The sequence below is a fragment of the Oncorhynchus gorbuscha genome, linkage group LG19 (genome assembly GCF_021184085.1).
Source record: "Oncorhynchus gorbuscha isolate QuinsamMale2020 ecotype Even-year linkage group LG19, OgorEven_v1.0, whole genome shotgun sequence".
Lineage (NCBI taxonomy): Eukaryota > Metazoa > Chordata > Actinopteri > Salmoniformes > Salmonidae > Oncorhynchus > Oncorhynchus gorbuscha.
Genome location: NC_060191.1, coordinates 34,609,111 through 34,632,610, shown reverse-complemented (window position 1 = coordinate 34,632,610; position 23,500 = coordinate 34,609,111). Strand labels below are relative to the sequence as shown.

The window sequence follows — 23,500 nt, the reverse complement described above, 5'->3', positions numbered from 1 at the left end:
GGGGGGGGTGTCAATGTAAATAGTATAGGTGGCCATTTGTTCAGCAGTCTTGTTGCTTGGGGGTAGAAGCTGTTAAGGAGCCTTTAGGTACTAGACTTGGCGCTGCGGTACGGCTTGCCATGCAGTAGCAGAGAGAACAGTCTATGACTTTGGTGACTGGAGTCTGACCATTTTTGGGGCCTTCCTCTGACACACCTAGTATAAAGGTCCTGGATGTCAGGAAGCTTGGCACCAGTGATGTACTGGGCTGTTCGCACTACCCTCTAATGCTTTATGGTCAGATGCCGAGTAGTTACCATACCAGGCAACGATGCAACCAGTCAGGATGCCCTCTGGTGCAGCTGTATAACGTTTTGAGGATCTGGGGATCTTTTCATTCTCCTGAGGGGGAATATGTGTTGTCATTGCCCTTTTTTCTAAAGATCTTTATACAACATGTGCACATGAGGTAGGATAAGAGAGGTAAGGCAATAAAATAAATAGGCCATGGTGGTGAAGTAATTACAATATAGCAATTAAACACTGGAATGGTAGAATGTGCAGAAGATGAATGTGCAAGTAGAGATACTGGGGTGCAAAGGAGCAAGATAAATAAATAAATACAGTATGGGAATGAGGTAGATTGGATGGGCTATTTACAGATGAGCTATATACAGGTGCAGTGGTCTGTGAGGTGCTTAAAGCTAGTGAGGGAGGTAAGTGTCTCCAGCTTTAGTGATTTTTTTTTGCAGTTTGTTCCAGTCACTGGCAGCAGAGAACTGGAAGGAGAGGCGGCCAAAGGAAGAATTGGCTTTGGGTGTGACCAGTGAGATATATCTGCTGGGGCGCGTGCTACGGTTGGGCGCTGCTATGGTGACCAGTGAGCTGAGAAGGCAGGGCTTTACCTAGCAGAGACTTGTAGATGACCTGGAGCCAGTGGGTGTGGTGACAAATATGAAGCAAGTGCCAGCAAACAAGAGCGTACAGGTCACAGTGGTGGGTAGTATATGGAGCTTTGGTGACAAAACGGACGGCACTGCGATAGACTGCATTCAATTTGTTGAGTAGAGTGTTGGAGGCCATTTGTAAATGACATCGCAGAAGTCTAGGATCGGTAGGATGGTCAGTTTTACGAGGGTATGTTTGGCAGTGAAGGATGCTTTGTTGCGAAATAGGAAGTCAATTCCAGATTTAATTTTCGATTGGAGATGTTTAATGTGAGCCTGGAAGGAGAGTTTACAGTCTAACCAGACACCTAGGTATTTGTAGTTGTCCACATATTCTAAGTCAGAACCGTCCAGAGTAGTGATGCTGGACGGGCGGGCAGGTGCGGGCAGCGATCGGTTGAAGAGCATGCATTTAGTTTTACTTGCATTTCAGAGCAGTTGGAGGCCACGGAAGGAGAGTTCTATGGCATTGAAGCTTGGAGGTTAGTTAACATTGTCCAAAGAAGGGCCAGAGGTATACAGAATGGTGCCGTCTATGTAGAGGTGGATCAAAGAATCACCAGCGGCAAGAGCGACATCATTGATGTATACAGAGAAGAGTCGCCCCGAGAATTTAACCCTGTGGCACCCCCATAGACAGCCAGAAGTCCGGACAACAGGCCCTCCGATTTGACACACTGAACTCAATCAGAGAAGTAGTTGGTGAACCAGGCGAGTCAATCGTTTGAGAGCCCAAGGCTGTTGAGTCTGCCAATAAGACTGTTAAGATTGAGAGAGTCAAAAGCCTTGGCCAGGTCGATGAATACGGCTGCACAGTAATGTCTCTTATCGATGGCGGTTATGACATCGTTTAGGACCTTGAGCGTGGCTGAGGTGCACCCATGACCAGCTCTGAAACCAGATTGCATAGCGGAGAAGGTACGGTGGGATTCGAAAGGGTCAGTAATCTGTTTTGTTAACTTTGAAAACAAAGTCCTTTAGAAAGGCAGGGTAGAATACATTTAGTTCTGTAGCAGTCTGGGTCTAGAGTGTCTCCCCCTTTTGAAGAGGGGATGACCTCAGCAGCTTTCCAATCTATATGAATCTCAGACGATACGAAAGAGGTTGAACAGGCTAGTAAAAAGGGTTGCAACAATTTCTGCAGATAATTTTAGAGAGGGTCCAGATTGTCTAGACTGATTTGTAGGGGTCCAGATTTTGCAGCTCTTTCAGAACATCGGCTATTTGGGTGAAGGAGAAGTGGGGTAGTTTTGGGTGGGTTGCTGTGGGGGGTGGAGGGCTGTTGATCGGGGTAGGGGTAGCCAGGTGGAAAGCATGGCCAGCCGTAGAAAAATGCTTATTGAAATTCTCAATTATAGTGGATTTGTTGCTGGTGACAGTGTTTCCAAGCCTCAGTGTAGTGGGCAGCTGGGAGGAGCTGCTCTTATTCTCCATGGACTTTACAGTGTTTTTAGTTTGTGCTACAGGATTCAAATTTCGGCTTGATAAAGCTAGACTGAGCTTTCCTAACTGCCTGTGTATATTTGTTGATACATTTATATGAATGTTCTTACGTCCAGTTTGTTTTCCAATGATTGTATGGAGGGTAGTGGTGGTTTACATTTACATTACATTTAAGTCATTTAGCAGACACTCTTATCCAGAGCGACTTACAAATTGGTGCATTCACCTTATGACATCCAGTGGAACAACCACTTTACAATAGTGCATCTAAATATTTTAAGGGGGAAGGAGGGGGGGTGAGAAGGATTGCTTTATCCTATCCTAGGTATTCCTTAAAGAGGTGGGGTTTCAGGTGTCTCCGGAAGGTGGTGATTGACTCCGCTGTCCTGGCGTCGTGAGGGAGTTTGTTCCACCATTGGGGAGCCAGAACAGTTTTGACTGGGCTGAGCGGGAACTGTACTTCCACAGTGGTAGGGAGGCGAGCAGACCAGAGGTGGATGAACGCAGTGCCCTTATTTGGGTGTAGGGCCTGATCAGAGCCTGGAGGTACTGAGGTGCCGTTCCCCTCACAGCTCCGTAGGCAAGCACCATGGTCTTGTAGCGGATGCGAGCTTCAACTGGAAGCCAGTGGAGAGAGCGGAGGAGCGGGGTGACGTGAGAGAACTTGGGAAGGTTGAACACTAGACGGGCTGCTGCGTTCTGGATGAGTTGTAGGGGTTTAATGGCACAGGCAGGGAGCCCAGCCAACAGCGAGTTGCAGTAATCCAGACGGGAGATGACAAGTGCCTGGATTAGGACCTGCGCCGCTTCCTGTGTGAGGGTCGTACTCTGCGGATGTTGTAGAGCATGAACCTACAGGAACGGGCCACCGCCTTGATGTTAGTTGAGAACGACAGAGTGTTGTCCAGGATCACGCCAAGGTTCTTAGCGCTCTGGGAGGAGGACACAATGGAGTTGTCAACCGTGATGGCGAGATCATGGAACGGGCAGTCCTTCCCCGGGAGGAAGAGCAGCTCCGTCTTGCCGAAGTTCAGCTTGAGGTGGTGATCCGTCATCCACACTGATATGTCTGCGATTCGCCACCTGGTCATCAGAAGGGGGAAAGGAGAAGATTAATTGTGTGTCGTCTGCATAGCAATGATAGGAGAGACCATGTGAGGTTATGACAGAGCCAAGTGACTTGGTGTATAGCGAGAATAGGAGAGGGCCTAGAACAGAGCCCTGGGGGACACCAGTGGTGAGAGCGCGTGGTGAGGAGACAGATTCTCGCCACGCCACCTGGTAGGAGCGACCTGTCAGGTAGGACGCAATCCAAGCGTGGGCCGCGCCGGAGATGCCCAACTCGGAGAGGGTGGAGAGGAGGATCTGATGGTTCACAGTATCGAAGGCAGCCGATAGGTCTAGAAGGATGAGAGCAGAGGAGAGAGAGTTAGCTTTAGCGGTTCGGAGCGCCTCCGGGATACAGAGAAGAGCAGTCTCAGTTGAATGACTAGTCTTGAAACCTGACTGATTTGGATCAAGAAGGTCATTCTGAGAGAGATAGCGGGAGAGCTGACCAAGGACGGCACGTTCAAGAGTTTTGGAGAGAAAAGAAAGGGATACTGGTCTGTAGTTGTTGACATCGGAGGGATCGAGTGTAGGTTTTTTCAGAAGGGGTGCAACTCTCGCTCTCTTGAAGACTGAAGGGACGTAGCCAGCGGTCAGGGATAAGTTGATGAGTGAGGTGAGGTAAGGGAGAAGGTCTCCGGAAATGGTCTGGAGAAGAGAGGAGGGGATAGGGTCGAGCGGGCAGGTTGTTGGGCGGCCGGCCGTCACAAGACGCGAGATTTCATCTGGAGAGAGAGGGGAGAAAGAGGTCAGAGCACAGGGTAGGGCAGTGTGAGCAGAACCAGCGGTGTCGTTAGACTTAGCAAACGAGGATCGGATGTCGTCGACCTTCTTTTCAAAATGGTTGACGAAGTCATCTGCAGAGAGGGAGGAGGGGGGGGGGAGGATTCAGGAGGGAGGAGAAGGTGGCAAAGAGCTTCCTAGGGTTAGAGGCAGATGCTTGGAATTTAGAGTGGTAGAAAGTGGCTTTAGCAGCAGAGACAGAGGAGGAATATGTAGAGAGGAGGGAGTGAAAGGATGCCAGGTCCGCAGGGAGGCGAGTTTTCCTCCATTTCTGCTCGGCTGCCCGGAGCCCTGTTCTGTGAGCTCGCAATGAGTCGTCAAGCCACGGAGCGGGAGGGGAGGACCGAGCCGGCCTGGAAGATAGGGGACATAGAGAGTCTAAGGATGCAGAAGGGGAGGAGAGGAGGGTTGAGGCAGAATCAGGAGATGGGTTGGAGAAGGTTTGAGCAGAGGGAAGAGATGATAGGATGGAAGAGGAGAGAGTAGCGGGGGAGAGAGAGCGAAGGTTGGGACGGCGCGATACCATCCGAGTAGGGGCAGTGTGGGAAGTGTTGGATGAGAGCGAGAGGGAAAAGGATACAAGGTAGTGGTCGGAGACTTTGAGGGGAGTTGCAATGAGGTTAGTGGAAGAACAGCATCTAGTAAAGATGAGGTCGAGCGTATTGCCTGCCTTGTGAGTAGGGGGGGAAGGTGAGAGGGTGAGGTCAAAAGAGGAGAGGAGTGGAAAGAAGGAGGCAGAGAGGAATGAGTCAAAGGTAGACGTGGGGAGGTTAAAGTCGCCCAGAACTGTGAGAGGTGAGCCGTCCTCAGGAAAGGAGCTTATCAAGGCATCAAGCTCATTGATGAACTCTCCGAGGGGACCTGGAGGGCGATAAATGATAAGGATGTTAAGCTTGAAAGGGCTGGTAACTGTGACCGCATGAAATTCAAAGGAGGCGATAGACAGATGGGTAAGGGGAGAAAGAGAGAATGACCACTTGGGAGACATGAGGATCCCGATGCCACCACCCCGCTGACCAGAAGCTCTCGGGGTGTGCGAGAACACGTGGGCGGACGAAGAGAGAGCAGTAGGAGTAGCAGTGTTATCTGTGGTGATCCATGTTTCTGTCAGTGCCAAGGAGTCGAGGGACTGGAGGGAGGCATAGGCTGAGATGAACTCTGCCTTGTTGGCTGCAGATCGGCAGTTCCAGAGGCTACCGGAGACCTGGAACTCCACGTGGGTCGTGCGCGCTGGGACCACCAGATTAGGGTGGCAGCTGCCACGCGGTGTGGAGCGTTTGTATGGTCTGTGCAGAGAGGAGAGAACAGGGATAGACAGACACATAGTTGACAGGCTACAGAAGAGGCTACGCTAATGCAAGGAGATTGGAATGACAAGTGGACTACACGTCTCGAATGTTCAGAAAGTTAAGCTTACGTAGCAAGAATCTTATTGACTAAAATGATACAGTACTGCTGAAGTAGGCTAGCTGGCAGTGGCTGCGTTGTTGACTTTGTAGGCTAGCTGGCAGTGGCTGCGTTGTTGACACTACACTAATCAAGTCGTTCCGTTGAGTGTAATAGTTTCTACAGTGCTGCTATTCGGGGGCTAGCTGGCTAGCTAGCAGTGTCGATTACGTTACGCTGCGTTAAAAGAACGACAATAGCTGGCTAGCTAACCTAGAAAATCGCTCTAGACTACACAATTATCTTTGATACACAGACGGCTATGTAGCTAGCTATGTAGCTAGCTACGATCAAACAAATCAAACCGTTGTGCTGTAATGAAATGAAATGAAAAATGTGATACTACCTGTGGAGCGAAGCGGAATGCGACCGGGTTGTTGAGTGCGGAAGTTCTATTCAGTAGACGTTGTCTAGCTGTTGGCTAGCTAGCAGTGTCTCCTACGTTAAGGACGACAAATAGCTGGCTAGCTAACCTCGGTAAATTAAGATAATCACTCTAAGACTACACGCTCTAAACTACACAATTATCTTGGATACGAAGACAGCAAAGACAACTATGTAGCTAGCTAACACTACACTAATCAAGTCGTTCAGTTGAGTGTAATAGTTTCTACAGTGCTGCTATTCGGTGGACGTTTGCTAGCTGGCTAGCTGCTGGGCAGATAGCAGTGTAGACTACGTTAGGACGACAAATACGAAGTTGCAATAGAAGTGCTGACTGTTTCACTTTGTTGTCCTCTTTCTTTTCCTTTTTCTTCTGTCCTTTTGTCCTTATTTTGTCTTCCTTTCTTCTGTTAACTAGATATTTTTTGTTATTCTTTGTAAGCTAGCTAGCTTCTTCCAGGGTAGGGTAGTGGTGGTTTACCTACTCTTCGGCGAACTCTTACAAAGCACCCCTTCCCCTTTTCCCCTGTCTTTTCACGCTGATGATGGGGATTTGGGCCTTGTCTTGACAAACCAGTATATCCTTCGCGTCGGACTCATTAAAGAAAATAATCTTCGTCTGAGGTGAGTAATCGCTGTTCTGATGTCCAGAAGCTCTTTTCGGTCATAAGAGACGGTAGCAGCAACATTATGTACAAAATTAGTTCCACAATGCGAAAAAACAAACTGGTTAGGAGCCCTTAAAACATCAAGTCATCCCCTCCGGGGCCATTATTACACCATCTGGAACTACAATAACAATAGTGGAAGTCTGATTCGCATAGCAGGCCAAGGCCCAGTACAAGAGCTGACGGAGATAGTTTGGTCAGGCTAGTGACCCCTCTGTGCAATATGTGACCTTTCAACTTTCAAGGGAATTATTGAGAGAACTGGATATGTCACTGTCTATGCGGTTTTGGTTGTTTTCCATTGTTTTTTTAATGGAATATCATTTTTTTCTTTGAATTTCTATTTTTTTTTTGTCCATTGGACATGTGTACTGATAGAGATGGTTCTAAAAACAGAGAGACTACTCGGATCAGCGATTGCGTACTACAACGACATGGCATACTTGAAGTATGAAGTGGCATCTTGGCCAAGCATTCAGTACTATTCTGGTATTGATATTTATATTCTCTGTTATGTCAAGACTCAAAAGGTTTGTCTTTTAAATCAGATGGCAGGTTCAGTCTTTGGAAAGTCACATTTTGGGAAGTTAAGATGCTACGTTGAGGGGTGAGGCGGTTCACCGGACCCCCTGAGACGGGCTCATGGGGCGAGGGTATTGTGTGTATGTGGGGGGGGGGGTCTGTTCTCTTTATATTACTAATTCTGTTCTGAAGGAATTCCAGCCAATACTAATCCAACCCCACCCTCCCACCCCCAGCCGCTTGAATGATCATGAGCTAGAGAGAGGAAAGGAGAGGGGGCTAGAGAAAGCCTTAAACATAAACTTCAGAAGTGAAACTATATAGTGGATAAAAATGGAATGATCCTTCATTCCATTCTCTTTCTGTACAGCAGACTCGTGTGACTTGATTGGATAGAGAGACTAAGGGCAGAACCTGGTATTTAAAAAAACTCAATAGCCATGTTAACATTTAAGAACTCTTTTTCTTTCATGTTTTTTTTCCCTTTTCCTAGTGTATCTATGCAAGTATTTCCTTTGTTCTACTTTTCCCCAGCCCAAACTGCCACCCATGAATTGGCTTAAATCCACAATGAAAGCAACACTGAAAACTAATTAAAACGCGACCTTCAGCTCTAAGTCTGCTTTTCTCAGCTTCCCCATTCACCTTTCATTTCAGTAAACCTATAAGTAATGCAGTGGGTTTCAGCTCTCAGTACACCTCACCTGAAATATATTGGTGTTGTCTTTAGCGCACAGGCAGGCTGTTGAGGTGAATCATATACAGTGCCTTGCGAAAGTATTCACCCCCCCCCCCCCGGAGACTTGATTACACACAGGTGGATTGTATTTATCGTCATTTAGGTCAACATTGGATCATTCAGAGATCCTCACTGAACTTCTGGAGAGAGTTTGCTGCACTGAAAGTAAAGGGGCTGAATAATTTTGCACGCCCAATTTTTCAGTTTTTGATTTGTTAAAAAAAGTATGAAATATCCAATAAATGTCGTTCCACTTCATGATTGTGTCCCACTTGTTGTTGATTCTTCACAAAAAAATACAGTTTTATATCTTTGTTTGAAGCCTGAAATGTGGCAAAAGGTTGCAAAGTTCAAGGGGGGCGAATACTTTCGCACAGCACTGTAAGCAATGGCTGTGCAACATTGTGACCTGTGGTGTTTTGTAGCTTCACCTACGTCTCATAATGTGCTCTTCTAAACTATCTACGAAGGTGAAGTGTCTCTTTTTCTTTATTTGTGTTTTTAAAAATTATGGGATTTGTGTATACTTTTGGTTGAAATTAAGGGTTTCCTCATTTCCCGTGTCTCTTGGTTTCATGTTTGTTACCTTGCCTGACTCTTCTTTACAGCTAGGTTCATATGCACGTCTCCAAACTATGGGGGACAAAGCCTTCATGCTCCCTTGCCCCTCACCTATAGAATGCTCTCCCTGACCATCTGAGACCTGCTCTGTCCACGGGGGGCTTTAAAACTCACTTTTAGACTTTCTCAAAACTTAGATTGCTCGACCACTGTTTTATTGTATCTATATTTTATTTATTTTCCCTTGTTAGAGTTTCTGTCATGAAAAGTGCCTTACAAATTACATTTTATTTGTTATTTACTGTATTTTCCACAGGTGTCTTGGTGAAAAATTGTGTAGCCATTTGTACGACAGAAAACCCAATGGGCAAACCTGCACAGTGTCAACTGTGTTTCTCAGCTGTGTTGAGCACTAGTGTTGTGGTTGACACTCTGCTGTAGTTTTCTGTTCCAGCAGACTGAGTGAAACCGGAGGTGGAACAGAGAAGATGTCCCATCAACATTTAACAGGTCAACAATCTGGTGTCTAGTTAATAAACCAATGTGGATGTCTTGGAAAGTTACGAGTCAGCAGTGTTAGCTATTAAACTATTTGGGAGTCAGTGGACAGACCAGGCTCATTGTCTTGTGTGTCCGTTCTGGCTAGTGATTCCCTTTGGCATCCGGACAACATACCCAAACATCACTGTCATAACGGTGAGCACAAGATGTCTTTTCAACATCTGATGCTCATAAGAGGGAAATTATGCACATCCACAGATGTCCCGTAGCCTTCCCAGCACCTGTTGATTCTATGTGGGGTAATATATTGTGTAGGCTGATAGATGAACAAATACTCCACGTTAGTTGTTGATGTTATGTCTTGTAATATTATGCGAGTTGTCAATCAACCAACCGCTGGAGAGCGATTCAGGTTTGCGTATTTGCAAAGATTGGTTTGAGTGTGCCTGTGATGCTGAAAGAGCAGCTGTAACCTGCATGTATATGAGGAGAAATGTTACTAATTATCTCCTACTCTGGCTGATGTCACTCAAACCTTTATCCTCTTTTTCATCAAAGGGTCACAAAATCTGTAGGAACTAGCTATTTAACCTTTTAAAGGAGTTATTTTTTTCAAAGGACAGTGGCAAGTGATCAAATGTTTCCTTGCCAGGCCTTTCCTTGGGCTTAGCAGGGCCTGAGGAATGTGCAGGCGTGTTGGTATAAGAGAGAAAGGGACTTTTCCATGGTGTCAACCCTCATCTAGCCTGTTGGCTCACTGTCCACTGGACTGCACCAAGCTTCTGCATTTCTGCAGGGAGGAGCTGTCAGATGGGGCTCTGGCACCGTAATCAAACAGAGTGCCTTTGGAAAGTATTCAGACCCCTTGACTTTTTTTCCACATTTTATAACGTTAGTTTTATTCTAAAATGGATTAAATAAAAACACACAATACCCCTTAATGATAAAGTGAAAACGGGTGTTCAGAATCTTTTGCAAATGATTCAAATAATAAACGTGCTTTATGTAAGTATTCAGACCCTTTGCTATGAAATGTGACTTGAAATTGGACTCGGCATCCTGTTTGCATTGATCATCCTGGAGATGTTTCTACAACTTGTTTGCAGTCCACCTGTGGTAAATTCAATTGGTTGGACATGGTTTGGAAACACACACCCCTGTCTATATAAGGTCCCGCGGTTGACGGTGCATGTCAGAGCAAAAACCAAGCCATGAGGTCGAAGGAATTGTCAATAGTGCTCCAGACCGGGGCGGCAGGGTAGCCTAGTGGTTAGAGCGTTGCAAGTTCAAACCCCCGAGCTGACAAGGTACAAATCTGTCGTTCTGCCCCTGAACAGGCAGTTAACCCACAGTTCCTTCGGCCGTCATTGAAAATAAGAATTTGTTCTTAACTGACTTGCCTAGTTAAAAGGTAAAATACAAAAAACAGGATTGTGTTGAGGCACAGATCTTGGGAAGGGTACCAAAAAATGTCTGCCTCAATGAAGAACACAGTGGCTTCCCTCATTCTTAAATGGAAGTTAGGAACTACCAAGACTCTTCCTAGAGCTGGTCTGCTCAGCCAAACTCAGCAATTGGTGCCATGATTACTGTATATATGTGATAACATTTGTATGCTTGCAATGTGCAATGATGAAAAAGTACTGGGTAAATGGAGATCTACTGCTTTAGTTCTCGGACTGAGAATGGTCTGCACCTGCTGATAGTCATGTAGCCGAGAGAGTGAGAAACCAGTCTAGACATGTTTTTCTCATCTTCGATACTTTGTATCTAATCCAATGCAACAATATGATTGGCGGTAGGTTGTCTGCACCAACTAGTATAAGGAGGGTTGTTTCGCCACACATCTTTACTATAGACTACAGAGGTATTCTGTATGTGAATCTGTCTGCAATTGCATTTTATTACTTAACTTTTATACCAACGTTCCTGTGTCTGTCCTTTATCTGGAAAACTGATTGTTGAAGGAAACTTACATCACCCCCTTCAAAGGACCACCCAACAGCAGCATCATTCTGTGGGGATGTTTTTCAGCGGCAGGGAGACTAGTCAGGATCGAGAGAAAGATGAATGGAGCAAAGTACAGAGAGCGCCTTGATGCTCCGGACCTCGGACTGGGGTGAAGGTTCACCTTCCAACAGGACAACGACTCTAAGCACACAGCCAAGACAATGCAGGAGTGGCCTCGGGACAAGTCTGAATGTCCTTGAGTGACCCAGCCAGAGCTTGGACTTGAACATGACCGAACATTGCTGGAGAGACTTGAAAATAGCTTTGCAGCGATGCTCCCCTTCCAACCTGACAAACCTTGAGAAGGATCTGCAGAGAAAAATGGGAGAAACTCCCCAAATACAGGTTTGCCAAGTATGTAGCGTCATATCCAAGCAGACTTGAGGCTGTAATCACTGTCAAAAGTGCTACAACAAAGTACTGAGTAAAGGGTCTGAATACTTATGTCATTTGATATTTCAGTTTTTTAAAATGTTATATTTGTTCTTATTGATACTATGTGCATATACTGAAAAAAAATATGAAGCACAATATGTAGTGTTGGTCCAATGTTTCATAAGCTGAAATAAAAGAGCCCAGAAATGTTCCATACACACAAAAAGCTTATGTCTCAAATGTTGTGCACAAATTTGTTCACATCCCTGTTAGTGAGCATTTCTCCTTTGCCAAGACAAGCAATCCACTTGACAGGTTTGGCATATCAAGAAGCTGATTAAACATCATTACACAGGAGCACCTTGTGCTGGGAACAACAAAAGGCCACTCAAATGTGCAGTTTTGTCACACAACACAATGCTGCAATTGGTATGCTGACTACAGAAATGTCCCCCGGGTCTGTTGCCAGAGACCAGCCACCTGGACAGCTGATGAAACTGAAGAGTATTTCTGTCTGTAATAAAGCCCTTTTGTGGGTGGGCCTGGCTCCCAAGTGGGTGTGCCTATGTCCTCCCAGGCCCACACATGGCTGCACCCCTGACCAGTCATGGGAAATCCATAGATTAGGCCCTAATCAATTTATTTAAATTGACTTGATTTCCTTGTATGAACTGTAACTGAATAAAATCGTTAACGTTTTTGCATGTTGGGTTTATATTGTTGTTCAGCATAGTATCATCTTTGTTCAGGTTTAAATTATTTTCACTCGGCATCATCTTTTCCTGAAGTGTGGTCAGTAAAGGGTTAAATGGGTGGGTGGGCTTTCCTCTTGACCCCTACAAGGGAATGGGACAGCGGATAAATGAGGAGGATGATGAGAGCGAATCACCTCACATGACAGCGATTATAACCTGGGAGTTTGGTGGGCGTGGGAGAGAAAGAGAACGAGAGAGAGAGGGAGAGAGAGAGAGAGAGAATAACAGAGCACAGAACACAGAACACGTGAAGAAATGTCTTAATTCGGTCGCGCAAATGTGCATGTATTATCTCACCGCCATTTACCGGGTGATTATTTGACGCTTGTGATCTACCGTTCATCAAAGGTAAATAAACTCTAAAACAATAATATATTAATTCCTACCATTCAAAAGTAATAGTGGCAAACCATTTGCCAGGGAGTTTTTTTTTCTTCCGTCAGACTAGCCTACATTTAAGTGCTCTGAATTTGGAGCATATTGACATATTTGTGTGTGTGTGTGTGTGTGTGTGTGTGTGTGTGTGTGTGTGTGTGTGTGTGTGTGTGTGTGTGTGTGTGTGTGTGTGTGTGTGTGTGTGTGTGTGTGTGTGTGTGTGTGTGTGTGTGTGTGTACATGCCAAGCAGGTTATTCATACTGTGAAACATGAATTCCTATGTGACTTTTTAGGATCAGCTAGTGAGTGGCTCACTGTCCACTGAGTTTGGTTGGGACCATTGCAAGGTAACACATTCCACTGAACAAGAGACGTGCTAAAGTTCCTTTGATACATTTCAAATCAAATTTGTCCATTTATGGCACTGGGCAGACAGGCTAATACTAAAGGTTAAAGAAGGTGCCTGGTTTGTTTGTTTCTATCAGTGCAGTCTTAGAGTGTATATTGGAGTGTATATTGTACTTTGGGTAACCAAATAACCTTTGCAGCAGTGGTTGATAGGAAGTCCTGGCTTTTACAGACCTTTATGTCATTTTTACATTAACTTGCATCTGATGGGCTGCTCCACCAATATCGAGCATGACATTTGACTTTTTCGTGTGCCTGTATCCTCGGACAGGTGAGATGGCGAGCAGATTGGGGCTCCCCCATGACAGTTCCCTACACAGATGCATGCTGGTCCTGACCTTCCTGCTCCTACTGTGTGAGATCGTTGTCAGCCGCCTCTGTAACTCCCTCATCACCATGGTGGATGTCTTCCACACCCTCTTCATCCTCATGCACATGGCTCTTCCTCAACCCACCCTGGGCAGAGGTTCCCCAAAACCCCCACCTGCCTCCCCTCTCTCCACCCCCAACACCTCCACACCCACTCAGTCACCTGTCAAAACTCCCCCATATTCCCCAGCCACCTCCGGTGTGTTCCCCAGACCCCTCACCCCTGTGGCCTCCCTGTGTGGCCTGTCCTACAGTGGGGCGAGGGTCCAGCCCCTGGGGGCTCTGATCTCCGCTCTTCTGCTGGCTGCCTTGTGTGTCTCTGTCTCTCTAGAGATCCTCAGCCACACCCTGCAGCCCCACCCTATACAGCGCCCTCTTTTGGCCACGGTGATGGGGGCTGTCAGCCTGCTCTACAACCTCCTGGTGCTGGGGCTCAGCTGGGGCAGCTGGCTTGGGACCAAGACTAGAGCTGCCTGGGAGGGGGAGGAGAGCTCTGTCCTTGGTGTGAATGGAAAAGGCACAGTGCATTCTTTGCTTTTAATATTAATGTCTGTGTGGGAGGGAATTGTGTACAAGTTCTGCATTATTATAGTAGGTTCAGTAGAATATAAGCAATGATCATCTGTTTGTGTTTCCATTCTTTCCAACACACCACAGTCAAGGTCCAGACCAAAGACAGCAATGCAGTGGGGGGAGAGAATTACATCAGTAACCTCCCTACATCTCTAGATGGTGCCTTCCAAGATGGAACACTTGTACTCTGTAACCCTGGGACCTCCAGTGTCCTGAACCCTGACAGTGATACTCCGCACCCATCCCAGACATCCCCACTCCATACCGTGGCCCCTCAGGGTCCCCTTTCAGACCACTGCCACGGAGCACACACACTCCCTGCAGACGCGCACACACTCCCTGCAGACTGCCGAACTTCAGAGACACCAAGCAGCTTCCCACATCCAGAGGCCAGTGTCTGTCATCCAAAGGACCCCCACTCTGAAGTGTCTAAGTATAGGGCCTGCATGGGACACAGAGGTGAGGAATGGTATCTTCCTGCCTTTGGCCTTGGCAGTACATTTTACTATTTGGTGGATGAGTAATTTCTCTGCTTGGGGACCATGTTGCATTTTGTGGTCTTATCTGTCCTAGTCTGGAATTTAAATAACAAATCAAAAGGAGGACTAGGGAGTCGAGACCTGGTCAAAGACTATCCACTTATTTTTTTGGGGTGGGGAGGGCTATACCACATCCCCTGATTGGAGTAAACTATCAGACAACAATACTTGTACTGCGACATACAGCCATCTTCACTCATGTACAGTACATGTAGTTAAATAATTATACATACCTGTATATCCCTAATTTCCTTTTTCTGCAAATGCTGGATTTTCACTCACAGCAGCCAATCCACCATTCATTCTGATTTGAACTCCAACCCTCCGATGTCCACAGATTAACCCATCTTTCCCAGCAAAATACCATTTTGTATTGTAAAAGGAAATGGCATCTCCCCATTTTACTGTGATGTCTTACGAGGGGTCTTGAACCTCCCTATTTTTTAAACTGTTTACCGATATTTCCCTATAAAATAAATGCATTACCCAAGACTATACTGGTATTTCCCATTGACTGATTATGATTTTTCAGATCCCCCAACAATATCTTGCAGGTCCATCTGAACCCGGATATTATGACATAACCATCACAGAAGTGCTCCACCGATGGACAGCACGAGAAAAGATGCCCTATTTACTCTGTTTCCTCATGGCTGCCCCAGTCAGACTGTTCAATGCCCTACATATTGAGCATTCTTTTTATAGCAAGTATTTTATATAATAGTTTAAATTGAAACGAGCTAATTGATGTGTCAATTGTTGTTTAATATATCAGTTCATAGTTCATGTTCATGGGGCGACAGGGTAGTGTAGTGGTTAGAGCGTTGGACTAGTAGCCGGAAGGTTGCAAGTTCAAAACCCTCGAGCTGACAAGGTACAAATCTGTCGTTCTGCCCCTGAACAGGCACTTAACCCACTGTTCCTGTTCCGAACAGACTTGAATGTTATACAGCATTGCTGTCAAACCTTCTGTCTTTAAAGACATGCTCCAGAACTTTGGCAACTACTTTTTTTGTAGTGGGCTGGAAGTGTCAATGTGTACTTCATAAATGCATAATCTATGATCAAAATTACTTACTTACCTCAATTAGGCACAAAATCACTAGTTTGGAAGCAACTGTTTTTCTGGAACCTGTGCTGTGCCATTTCCCCCCATCTGGGCCAGCCCCCCAGCAATTCGATTTCAACCAATGAGCTTCAGCCCCTTGCTATATGAGTGACAGCTAGCAAGATGCACATGATGCACACACACAGCAGCATGACAGAGAGAATAATGACATTTTATCTGCACATTTTCTGGGACCACTTTTGGCTCGTTAACACTACTTTCAGAACTACTGGGTAAAAAGTAACCAAAAGGACCAGAGAATCTAAGTGAAACAGGGGTGTTTTTCAATGTTTATACTAATCAAGTTAAGCCATTTCATGGCTGGCAGACAGACTAATTATTGCATTATTTCAGATTTGTTCAGTTCTTCCTGCCTTACCCTCTTTATATCCTGTCTCCTCCTCAGAAAATCAGACAGACCCCACCACAGCCTCAGCCCTAAAGTCAGAAAGCCCTACAAGCCTCAGGGTCCAACTTCCCACCTGCCTCCCATCCCTCATCACCCTCACTCAGGCACTGCTGGGTTCCATCCTGGCACTCACCAACGGACTTACCCTGCTACTACTGGGCCCAGACTGCATGCATGGCTCTGGGGCCTGTGGCCCCTTCGTCTACCTGGACCCTGGCTTCTCCATGGTGGCTGTGGGGGTGCTGCTGGCCACCAATCTGCCCCAGGTGTGCCGCTACGGTTGGCTGCTGCTCCAGGCCGTCCCGCCCCAGGTGTGTGTGTCTGATCTGGGCCGGCGGATCGCCAGTGTGCCAGGGGTGCAGGCGGTGCACGACCTCCACGTGTGGCAGCTGACAGAGAGCTGCCTGGTGGCGTCTGTACATGTCCACTGCCACGCTGAGTTCCAGATACACAGGTTTGTGTCTGTTTTTATAGTACAATACAATGCATGTTGCTGATGGTGAAATGGTTTTGGATGGACAGTAAATATAGTTAACTCAATATGCATCTGTTCCCACAGGTGTGGTGATTTGTTGTCGGGGGTCACCAAGGTACTGCAGAGTGTAGGTGTGAGCTGCTGCACCGTACAACCAGAGTTCCTCCTCTCTACTCCCACAGCCAACGGCAACCTGGATAACAACGGCACCAACCCCACCATCATTCATAGGGAGATGCCCTCTCACCTCGCCTGCAGCCTGGCCTGTGGGAAGGGCTGTGCTGGGAAGATGTGCTGTGCTCCTCTGGAGGAAGGGCCTGCAGAGCCACTGGCACCCCCTGCTGGGGAAACTGAGGAGGAGCCTCACGTGCTGATCATCGAGAACACCTTTCTTTGAGGGAAGGACCTCTTGGATGTATCTCAGTAGTGTAGAGTGGGATCCTTGCATTCTTTCCTTCATATTAAACTAATGTGAGAGGCCTGAAGTGGAGCAAACCACTTTTGGCAATTAAGATTCAGCTTGGGGATTGAATAGAATACATTATTATTGTCAGAATATTCTTAAAGACTTCTGTCCCCATGTCATTGAGGTACTTTTAGAGAGCTAGATAGCCTAATGTAAGAATTAGGCTCAGGTAAAGAGTAGAAATCAAAGTAGTCATCATGCGTGTGTGTATTTTGGGATGGGGTGGGATAATAAACAGCACTCCTATGGGTACTCAGAAAGGGCCTGTATGTGTACTGTATCTACTGTATGTATGTATGTATGTATGTACTACATCATTATGTTGGGATTGTATTTCATTGTATTAACATGGTGCCATACCAAAGATACAGTAGATTGTAAGCCAAGTCACTCACCTAATTAAGTGTTTATTCAATAATGCCATTTCAACATAACTACCGTTCAGTTTGGGGTCACTTAGAAATGTCCTTGTTTTTGGAGAAAAAAAAGCCACCGAAAAAATTGTCCCTTAAAATAACATCAAATTGATCAGAAATACAGTGTAGACATTGTTAATGTTGAAAATGACCATTGTAGCTTGAAATGGCTGATTTTTCTATGGAATTTCTACATAGGTGTACAGATGCCCATTATCAGCAACCATCACTGTGTTCCAATGGCACGTTGTGTTAGCTTATCCAAGTTTATAATTTTAAAAAACTGATTGATCATTAGAAAACCCTTTTGCAATCATGTTACCACAGCTGAAAACTGTTGTTCTGTTTAAAGAAGCAATAAAACTGTCCTTTAGACTAGTTGAGTATCTGGAGCATCAGCATTTGTGGGTTCGATTACAGGCTCAAAATGGCCAGAAACAAAGAATTTTCTTCTGAAACTCGTCAGTCTATTCTTGTTCTGAGAAATGAAGTGTATTCCATGCGAGAAATTCCCAAGAAACTAACCAGAACCGAAAGAGGAGTGACAGGCCCCAGTGCACAACTGAGCAAGAGTAGATTAGTCTCTAGTTTGAGAAACAGACACCTCACAAGTCCTCAACTGGAAGCTTCATTAAATAGTACCCGCAAAACACCAGTCACAACGTCAAGATTTAAGAGGTGACTTCGGGATGCTGGCCTTCTAGGCTGCATTGCAAAGAAAAAGACGTATCTCAGACTGGCCAATAAAAAGAAAAGATTAAGATGTGCAAAAGAACACAGACACTGGACAGTGGAACTCTGCCTATAAGGCCAACATCCCGGAGTCGCCTCTTCACTGTGGATGTTAAGACTTGTGTTTTGCGGGTTCTAACATTAACCATGTCTACACTGTATTTCTGATCAATTTGATGTTATTTTAATGGACAAAAAAAATGTTATTTTCTTTCAAAAACAAGGACATTTCTAAGTGACCCCAAACTTTTGAATGGTAGTGTATTTTCACTGCCATTATTGCACATTAATGACAAAGTTGTATTTCTAATCATTCACTTTCTGTGTACATTGAATGTGTAAAATATTTAGGGCTGTCAAACAATCAGTAATTAATAGAGTTAATTGATAAATAAAGATTTTTACATTTAATTAAAAGGCAGTGCATTGAGGTACAGGCATACTATGCTTTGATTGTAAGGGACTTACATTTACATGACATTTACATTTAAGTCATTTAGCAGACGCTCTTATCCAGAGCGACTTACAAATTGGTGCATTCACCTTATGACATCCAGTGGAACAGTCACTTTACAATAGTGCATCTAAATCTTAAAGGGGGGGGTGAGAGGGATTACTTATCATATCCTAGGTATTCCCTAAAGAGGTGGGGTTTCAGGTGTCTCCGGAAGGTGGTGATTGACTCCGCTGTCCTGGCGTCGTGAGGAGTTTGTTCCACCATTGGGGGGCCAGAGCAGCGAACAGTTTTGACTGGGCTGAGCGGGAACTGTACTTCCTCAGTGGTAGGGAGGCGAGCAGGCCAGAGGTGGATGAACGCAGTGCCCTTGTTTGGGTGTAGGGCCTGATCAGAGCCTGGAGGTACTGAGGTGCCGTTCCCCTCACAGCTCCGTAGGCAAGCACCATGGTCTTGTAGCGGATGCGAGCTTCAACTGGAAGCCAGTGGAGAGAACGGAGGAGCGGGGTGACGTGAGAGAACTTCGGCAGGTTGAACACCAGACGGGCTGCGGCGTTCTGGATGAGTTGAAGGGGTTTAATGGCACAGGCAGGGAGCCCAGCCAACAGCAAGTTGCAGTAATCCAGACGGGAGATGACAAGTGCCTGGATTAGGACCTGCGCCGCTTCCTGTGTGAGGCAGGGTCGTACTCTGCGGATGTTGTAGAGCATGAACCTACAGGAACGGGCCACCGCCTTGATGTTGGTTGAGAACGACAGGGTGTTGTCCAGGATCACGCCAAGGTTCTTAGCCCTCTGGGAGGAGGACACAATGGAGTTGTCAACCGTGATGGCGAGATCATGGAACGGGCAGTCCTTCCCCGGGAGGAAGAGCAGCTCCGTCTTGCCGAGGTTCAGCTTGAGGTGGTGATCCGTCATCCACACTGATATGTCTGCCAGACATGCAGAGATGCGATTCGCCACCTGGTCATCAGAAGGGGGAAAGGAGAAGATTAATTGTGTGTCGTCTGCATAGCAATGATAGGAGAGACCATGTGAGGTTATGACAGAGCCAAGTGACTTGGTGTATAACGAGAATAGGAGAGGGCCTAGAACAGAGCCCTGGGGGACACCAGTGGTGAGAGCGCGTGGTGAGGAGACAGATTCTCGCCACGCCACCTGGTAGGAGCGACCTGTCAAGTAGGACGCAATCCAAGCGTGGGCCACGCCGGAGATGCCCAACTCGGAGAGGGTGGAGAGGAGGATCTGATGGTTCACAGTATCGAAGGCAGCCGATAGATCTAGAAGGATGAGAGCAGAGGAGAGAGAGTTAGCTTTAGCAGTGCGGAGCGCCTCCGTGATACAGAGGAGAGCAGTCTCAGTTGAATGACTAGTCTTGAAACCTGACTGATTTGGATCAAGAAGGTCATTCAGAGAGAGATAGCGGGAGAGCTGGCCAAGGACGGCACGTTCAAGAGTTTTGGAGAGAAAAGAAAGGGATACTGGTCTGTAATTGTTGACATCGGATGGATCGAGTGTAGGTTTTTTCAGAAGGGGTGCAACTCTCGCTCTCTTGAAGACGGAAGGGACGTAGCCAGCGGTCAGGGATGAGTTGATGAGCGAGGTGAGGTAAGGGAGAAGGTCTCCGGAAATGGTCTGGAGAAGAGAGGGGATAGGGTCAAGCGGGCAGGTTGTTGGGCGGCCGGCCGTCACAAGACGCGAGATTTCATCTGGAGAGAGAGGGGAGAAAGAGGTCAGAGCACAGGGTAGGGCAGTGTGAGCAGAACCAGCGGTGTCGTTTGACTTAGCAAACGAGGATCGGATGTCGTCGACCTTTTCAAAATGGTTGACGAAGTCATCTGCAGAGAGGGAGGAGGGGGGGGGGGGGGGGATTCAGGAGGGAGGAGAAGGTGGCAAAGAGCTTCCTAGGATTAGAGGCAGATGCTTGGAATTTAGAGTGGTAGAAAGTGGCTTTAGCAGAGACAGAGGAGGAAAATGTAGAGAGGTGGGAGCGAAAGGATGCCAGGTCCGCAGGGAGGCGAGTTTTCCTCCATTTCCGCTCGGCTGCCCGGAGCCCTGTTCTGTGAGCTCGCAATGAGTCATCGAGCCACGGAGCGGGAGGGGAGGACCGAGCCGGCCTGGAGGATAGGGGACATAGAGAGTCAAAGGATGCAGAAAGGGAGGAGAGGGTTGAGGAGGCAGAATCAGGAGATCGGTTTGGAGAAGGTTTGAGCAGAGGGAAGAGATGATAGGATGGAAGAGGAGAGAGTAGCGGGGGAGAGAGAGCGAAGGTTGGGACGGCGCGATACCATCCGAGTAGGGGCCGTGTGGGAGGTGTTGGATGAGAGCGAGAGGGAAAAGGATACAAGGTAGTGGTCGGAGGCTTGGAGGGGAGTTGCAATGAGGTTAGTGGAAGAACAGCATCTAGTAAAGATGAGGTCGAGCGTATTGCCTGCCTTGTGAGTAGGGGGGGAAGGTGAGAGGGTGAGGTCAAAAGAGGAGAGGAGTGGAAAGGAGGCAGAGAGGAATGAGTCAAAGGTAGACGTGGGGAGGTTAAAGTCGCCCAGAACTGTGAGAGGTGAGCCGTCCTCAGGAAAGGAGCTTATCAAGGCATCAAGCTCATTGATGAACTCTCCGAGGGAACCTGGAGGGCGATAAATGATAAGGATGTTAAGCTTGAAAGGGCTGGTAACTGTGACAGCATGGAATTCAAAGGAGGCGATAGACAGATGGGTAAGGGGTGAAAGAGAGAATGACCACTTGGGAGAGATGAGGATCCCGGTGCCACCACCCCGCTGACCAGAAGCTCTCGGGGTGTGCGAGAACACGTGGGCGGACGAAGAGAGAGCAGTAGGAGTAGCAGTGTTGTCTGTGGTGATCCATGTTTCCATCAGTGCCAAGAAGTCGAGGGACTGGAGGGAGGCATAGGCTGAGATGAACTCTGCCTTGTTGGCCGCAGATCGGCAGTTCCAGAGGCTACCGGAGACCTGGAACTCCACGTGGGTCGTGCGCGCTGGGACCACCAGATTAGGGTGGCCGCGGCCACGCGGTGTGGAGCGTTTGTATGGTCTGTGCAGAGAGGAGAGAACAGGGATAGACAGACACATAGTTGACAGGCTACAGAAGAGGCTACGCTAATGCAAAGGAGATTGGAATGACAAGTGGACTACACGTCTCGAATGTTCAGAAAGTTAAGCTTACGTAGCAAGAATCTTATTGACTAAAATGATTAAAATGATACAGTACTGCTGAAGTAGGCTAGCTGGCAGTGGGTGCGTTGTTGACACTACACTAATCAAGTCGTTCCGTTGAGTGTAATAGTTTCTGCAGTGCTGCTATTCAGGGGCTAGCTGGCTAGCTAGCAGTGTTGTTTACGTTACGTTGCATTAAAAGAACGGCAATAGCTGGCTAGCTAACCTAGAAAATCGCTCTAGGCTACACAATTATCTTTGATACAAAGACGGCTATGTAGCTAGCTATGTAGCTAGCTACGATCAAACAAATCAAACAGTTGTACTGTAATGAGATGAAATGAAAATGTGATACTACCTGTGAATGCAACCGGGTTGTTGAGTTCTATTCAGAAGACGTTGGCTAGCTGTTGGCTAGCTAGCAGAGTCTCCTACGTTAAGGACAACAAATAGCTGGCTAGCTAACCTCGGTAAATTAAGATAATCACTCTAAGACTACACACTCTAAACTACACAATTATCTTGGATACGAAGACAGCAAAGACAGCTATGTAGCTAGCTAACACTACACTAATCAAGTCGTTCAGTTGAGTGTAATAGTTTCTCCAGTGCAGCTAATCAGTGGACGTTAGCTAGCTGGCTAGTGAAGACTACGTTAGGACGGCGAAATACGATAATTACGCAATTATCTTTGATACAAAGACGGCTATGTAGCTAGCTAAGAAGAAATTGCTAAGATTAGACAAATCAAACCGTTGTGCTATAATGAAATGTAATGAAATGAAATGAAAAAAAGTTATACTACCTGCGGAGCGAAGTGCCGAAGCGAAGTGCCGATGCGACTTAATGAAGTAAAAATTGAAGTTCTTGAGGAAAACATGTAACTCCACAACCTCAAAAGGAATTCCACAAGAGCAAAGGTAATCCTCCAAGACAAAAAAGGTAAATCCACAAGGTGGAAGGTAAAGCACAAAAAGCCTCAAAAGATACTCAAAAACAAACAAACAAGAACAAAAAACAGAATTCCACAAGAGCGTCCACTGGGGGTCAACAAGAGTTCACAGAGTACTAGGGCTGGGTGCTAACATACAAACACAGAGCAAAGAACTGAGGAAAACAAAGGGTTTAAATACAATCAGGGGAAACGAGGTACAGGTGCAAATATAATGGGGATCAAGGGAAAACAAAAGGTCAAAAGGCACACTGGGGGCATCTAGTGACCAAAAACCGGAACAACCCTGGCCAAATCCTGACACCTTGAGAAAAACCTTTTGCCATGGTGAATCCAAGCTTGACATTGGTCTGCGTTGATGTTGTCGCATGTGTAAAGAATTGCTATTCTCTTATGCAAGTGATCAGCCTACTGCTAAATACATGGCTACAACTCACAGTAAAGGATGTGGGGCCCCCTACAGGATAGCTCACGCACACACACCCCCATCCAGCACACACACACAGTCCCTTTAGCTGAACGGATGTGACGGCAGGATTCTAGAGTGACGGACGGCCCAGCTGAGCCAATGGCGGAAGACTACAGACGGACGGCCCAGCTGAACCAATCCAAAGATCCGATCTCCCAGGATCAACCTACTTTCTGTTTTGTATAAATTGTATTGTAACGGTTCACTCTTTCTCTTTTCCTGCTGTTCTGTGCGAGCGAATGGGAGGGCCGTATATACGTGTACCAGATATTCTCACTCTGAATAAACCTGTCGCTTGTCGTACAATCTACCACCTTGTCTGAATCGATCCTTAACCGGCTCACCCTTCTACATATCCTTTTATC

At 46.6% G+C, this 23,500-nt stretch overlaps 1 protein-coding gene across 2 annotated transcripts; it reads left to right on the top strand.

Moving 5' to 3' along the window:
• Positions 1-12,343: 12,343 nt before the first annotated feature.
• On the top strand, positions 12,344-17,674 carry LOC124005901 (probable zinc transporter protein DDB_G0282067). Of its 2 annotated transcripts, XM_046315543.1 has the most exons (6): positions 12,345-12,568; positions 12,890-12,943; positions 13,276-13,890; positions 14,031-14,405; positions 16,000-16,456; positions 16,562-17,674. In XM_046315543.1, exons 3-6 carry the CDS (start codon positions 13,281-13,283, stop codon positions 16,872-16,874), a joined length of 1,755 nt encoding a protein of 584 aa, XP_046171499.1. In that variant the 5' UTR covers positions 12,345-12,568; positions 12,890-12,943; positions 13,276-13,280; the 3' UTR covers positions 16,875-17,674. The 2 variants fall into 2 exon arrangements, with proteins under 2 accessions (XP_046171500.1, XP_046171499.1); XM_046315544.1 differs by lacking the exon at positions 12,890-12,943 and having other exon boundaries at positions 12,344-12,568.
• Positions 17,675-23,500: the final 5,826 nt, after the last annotated feature.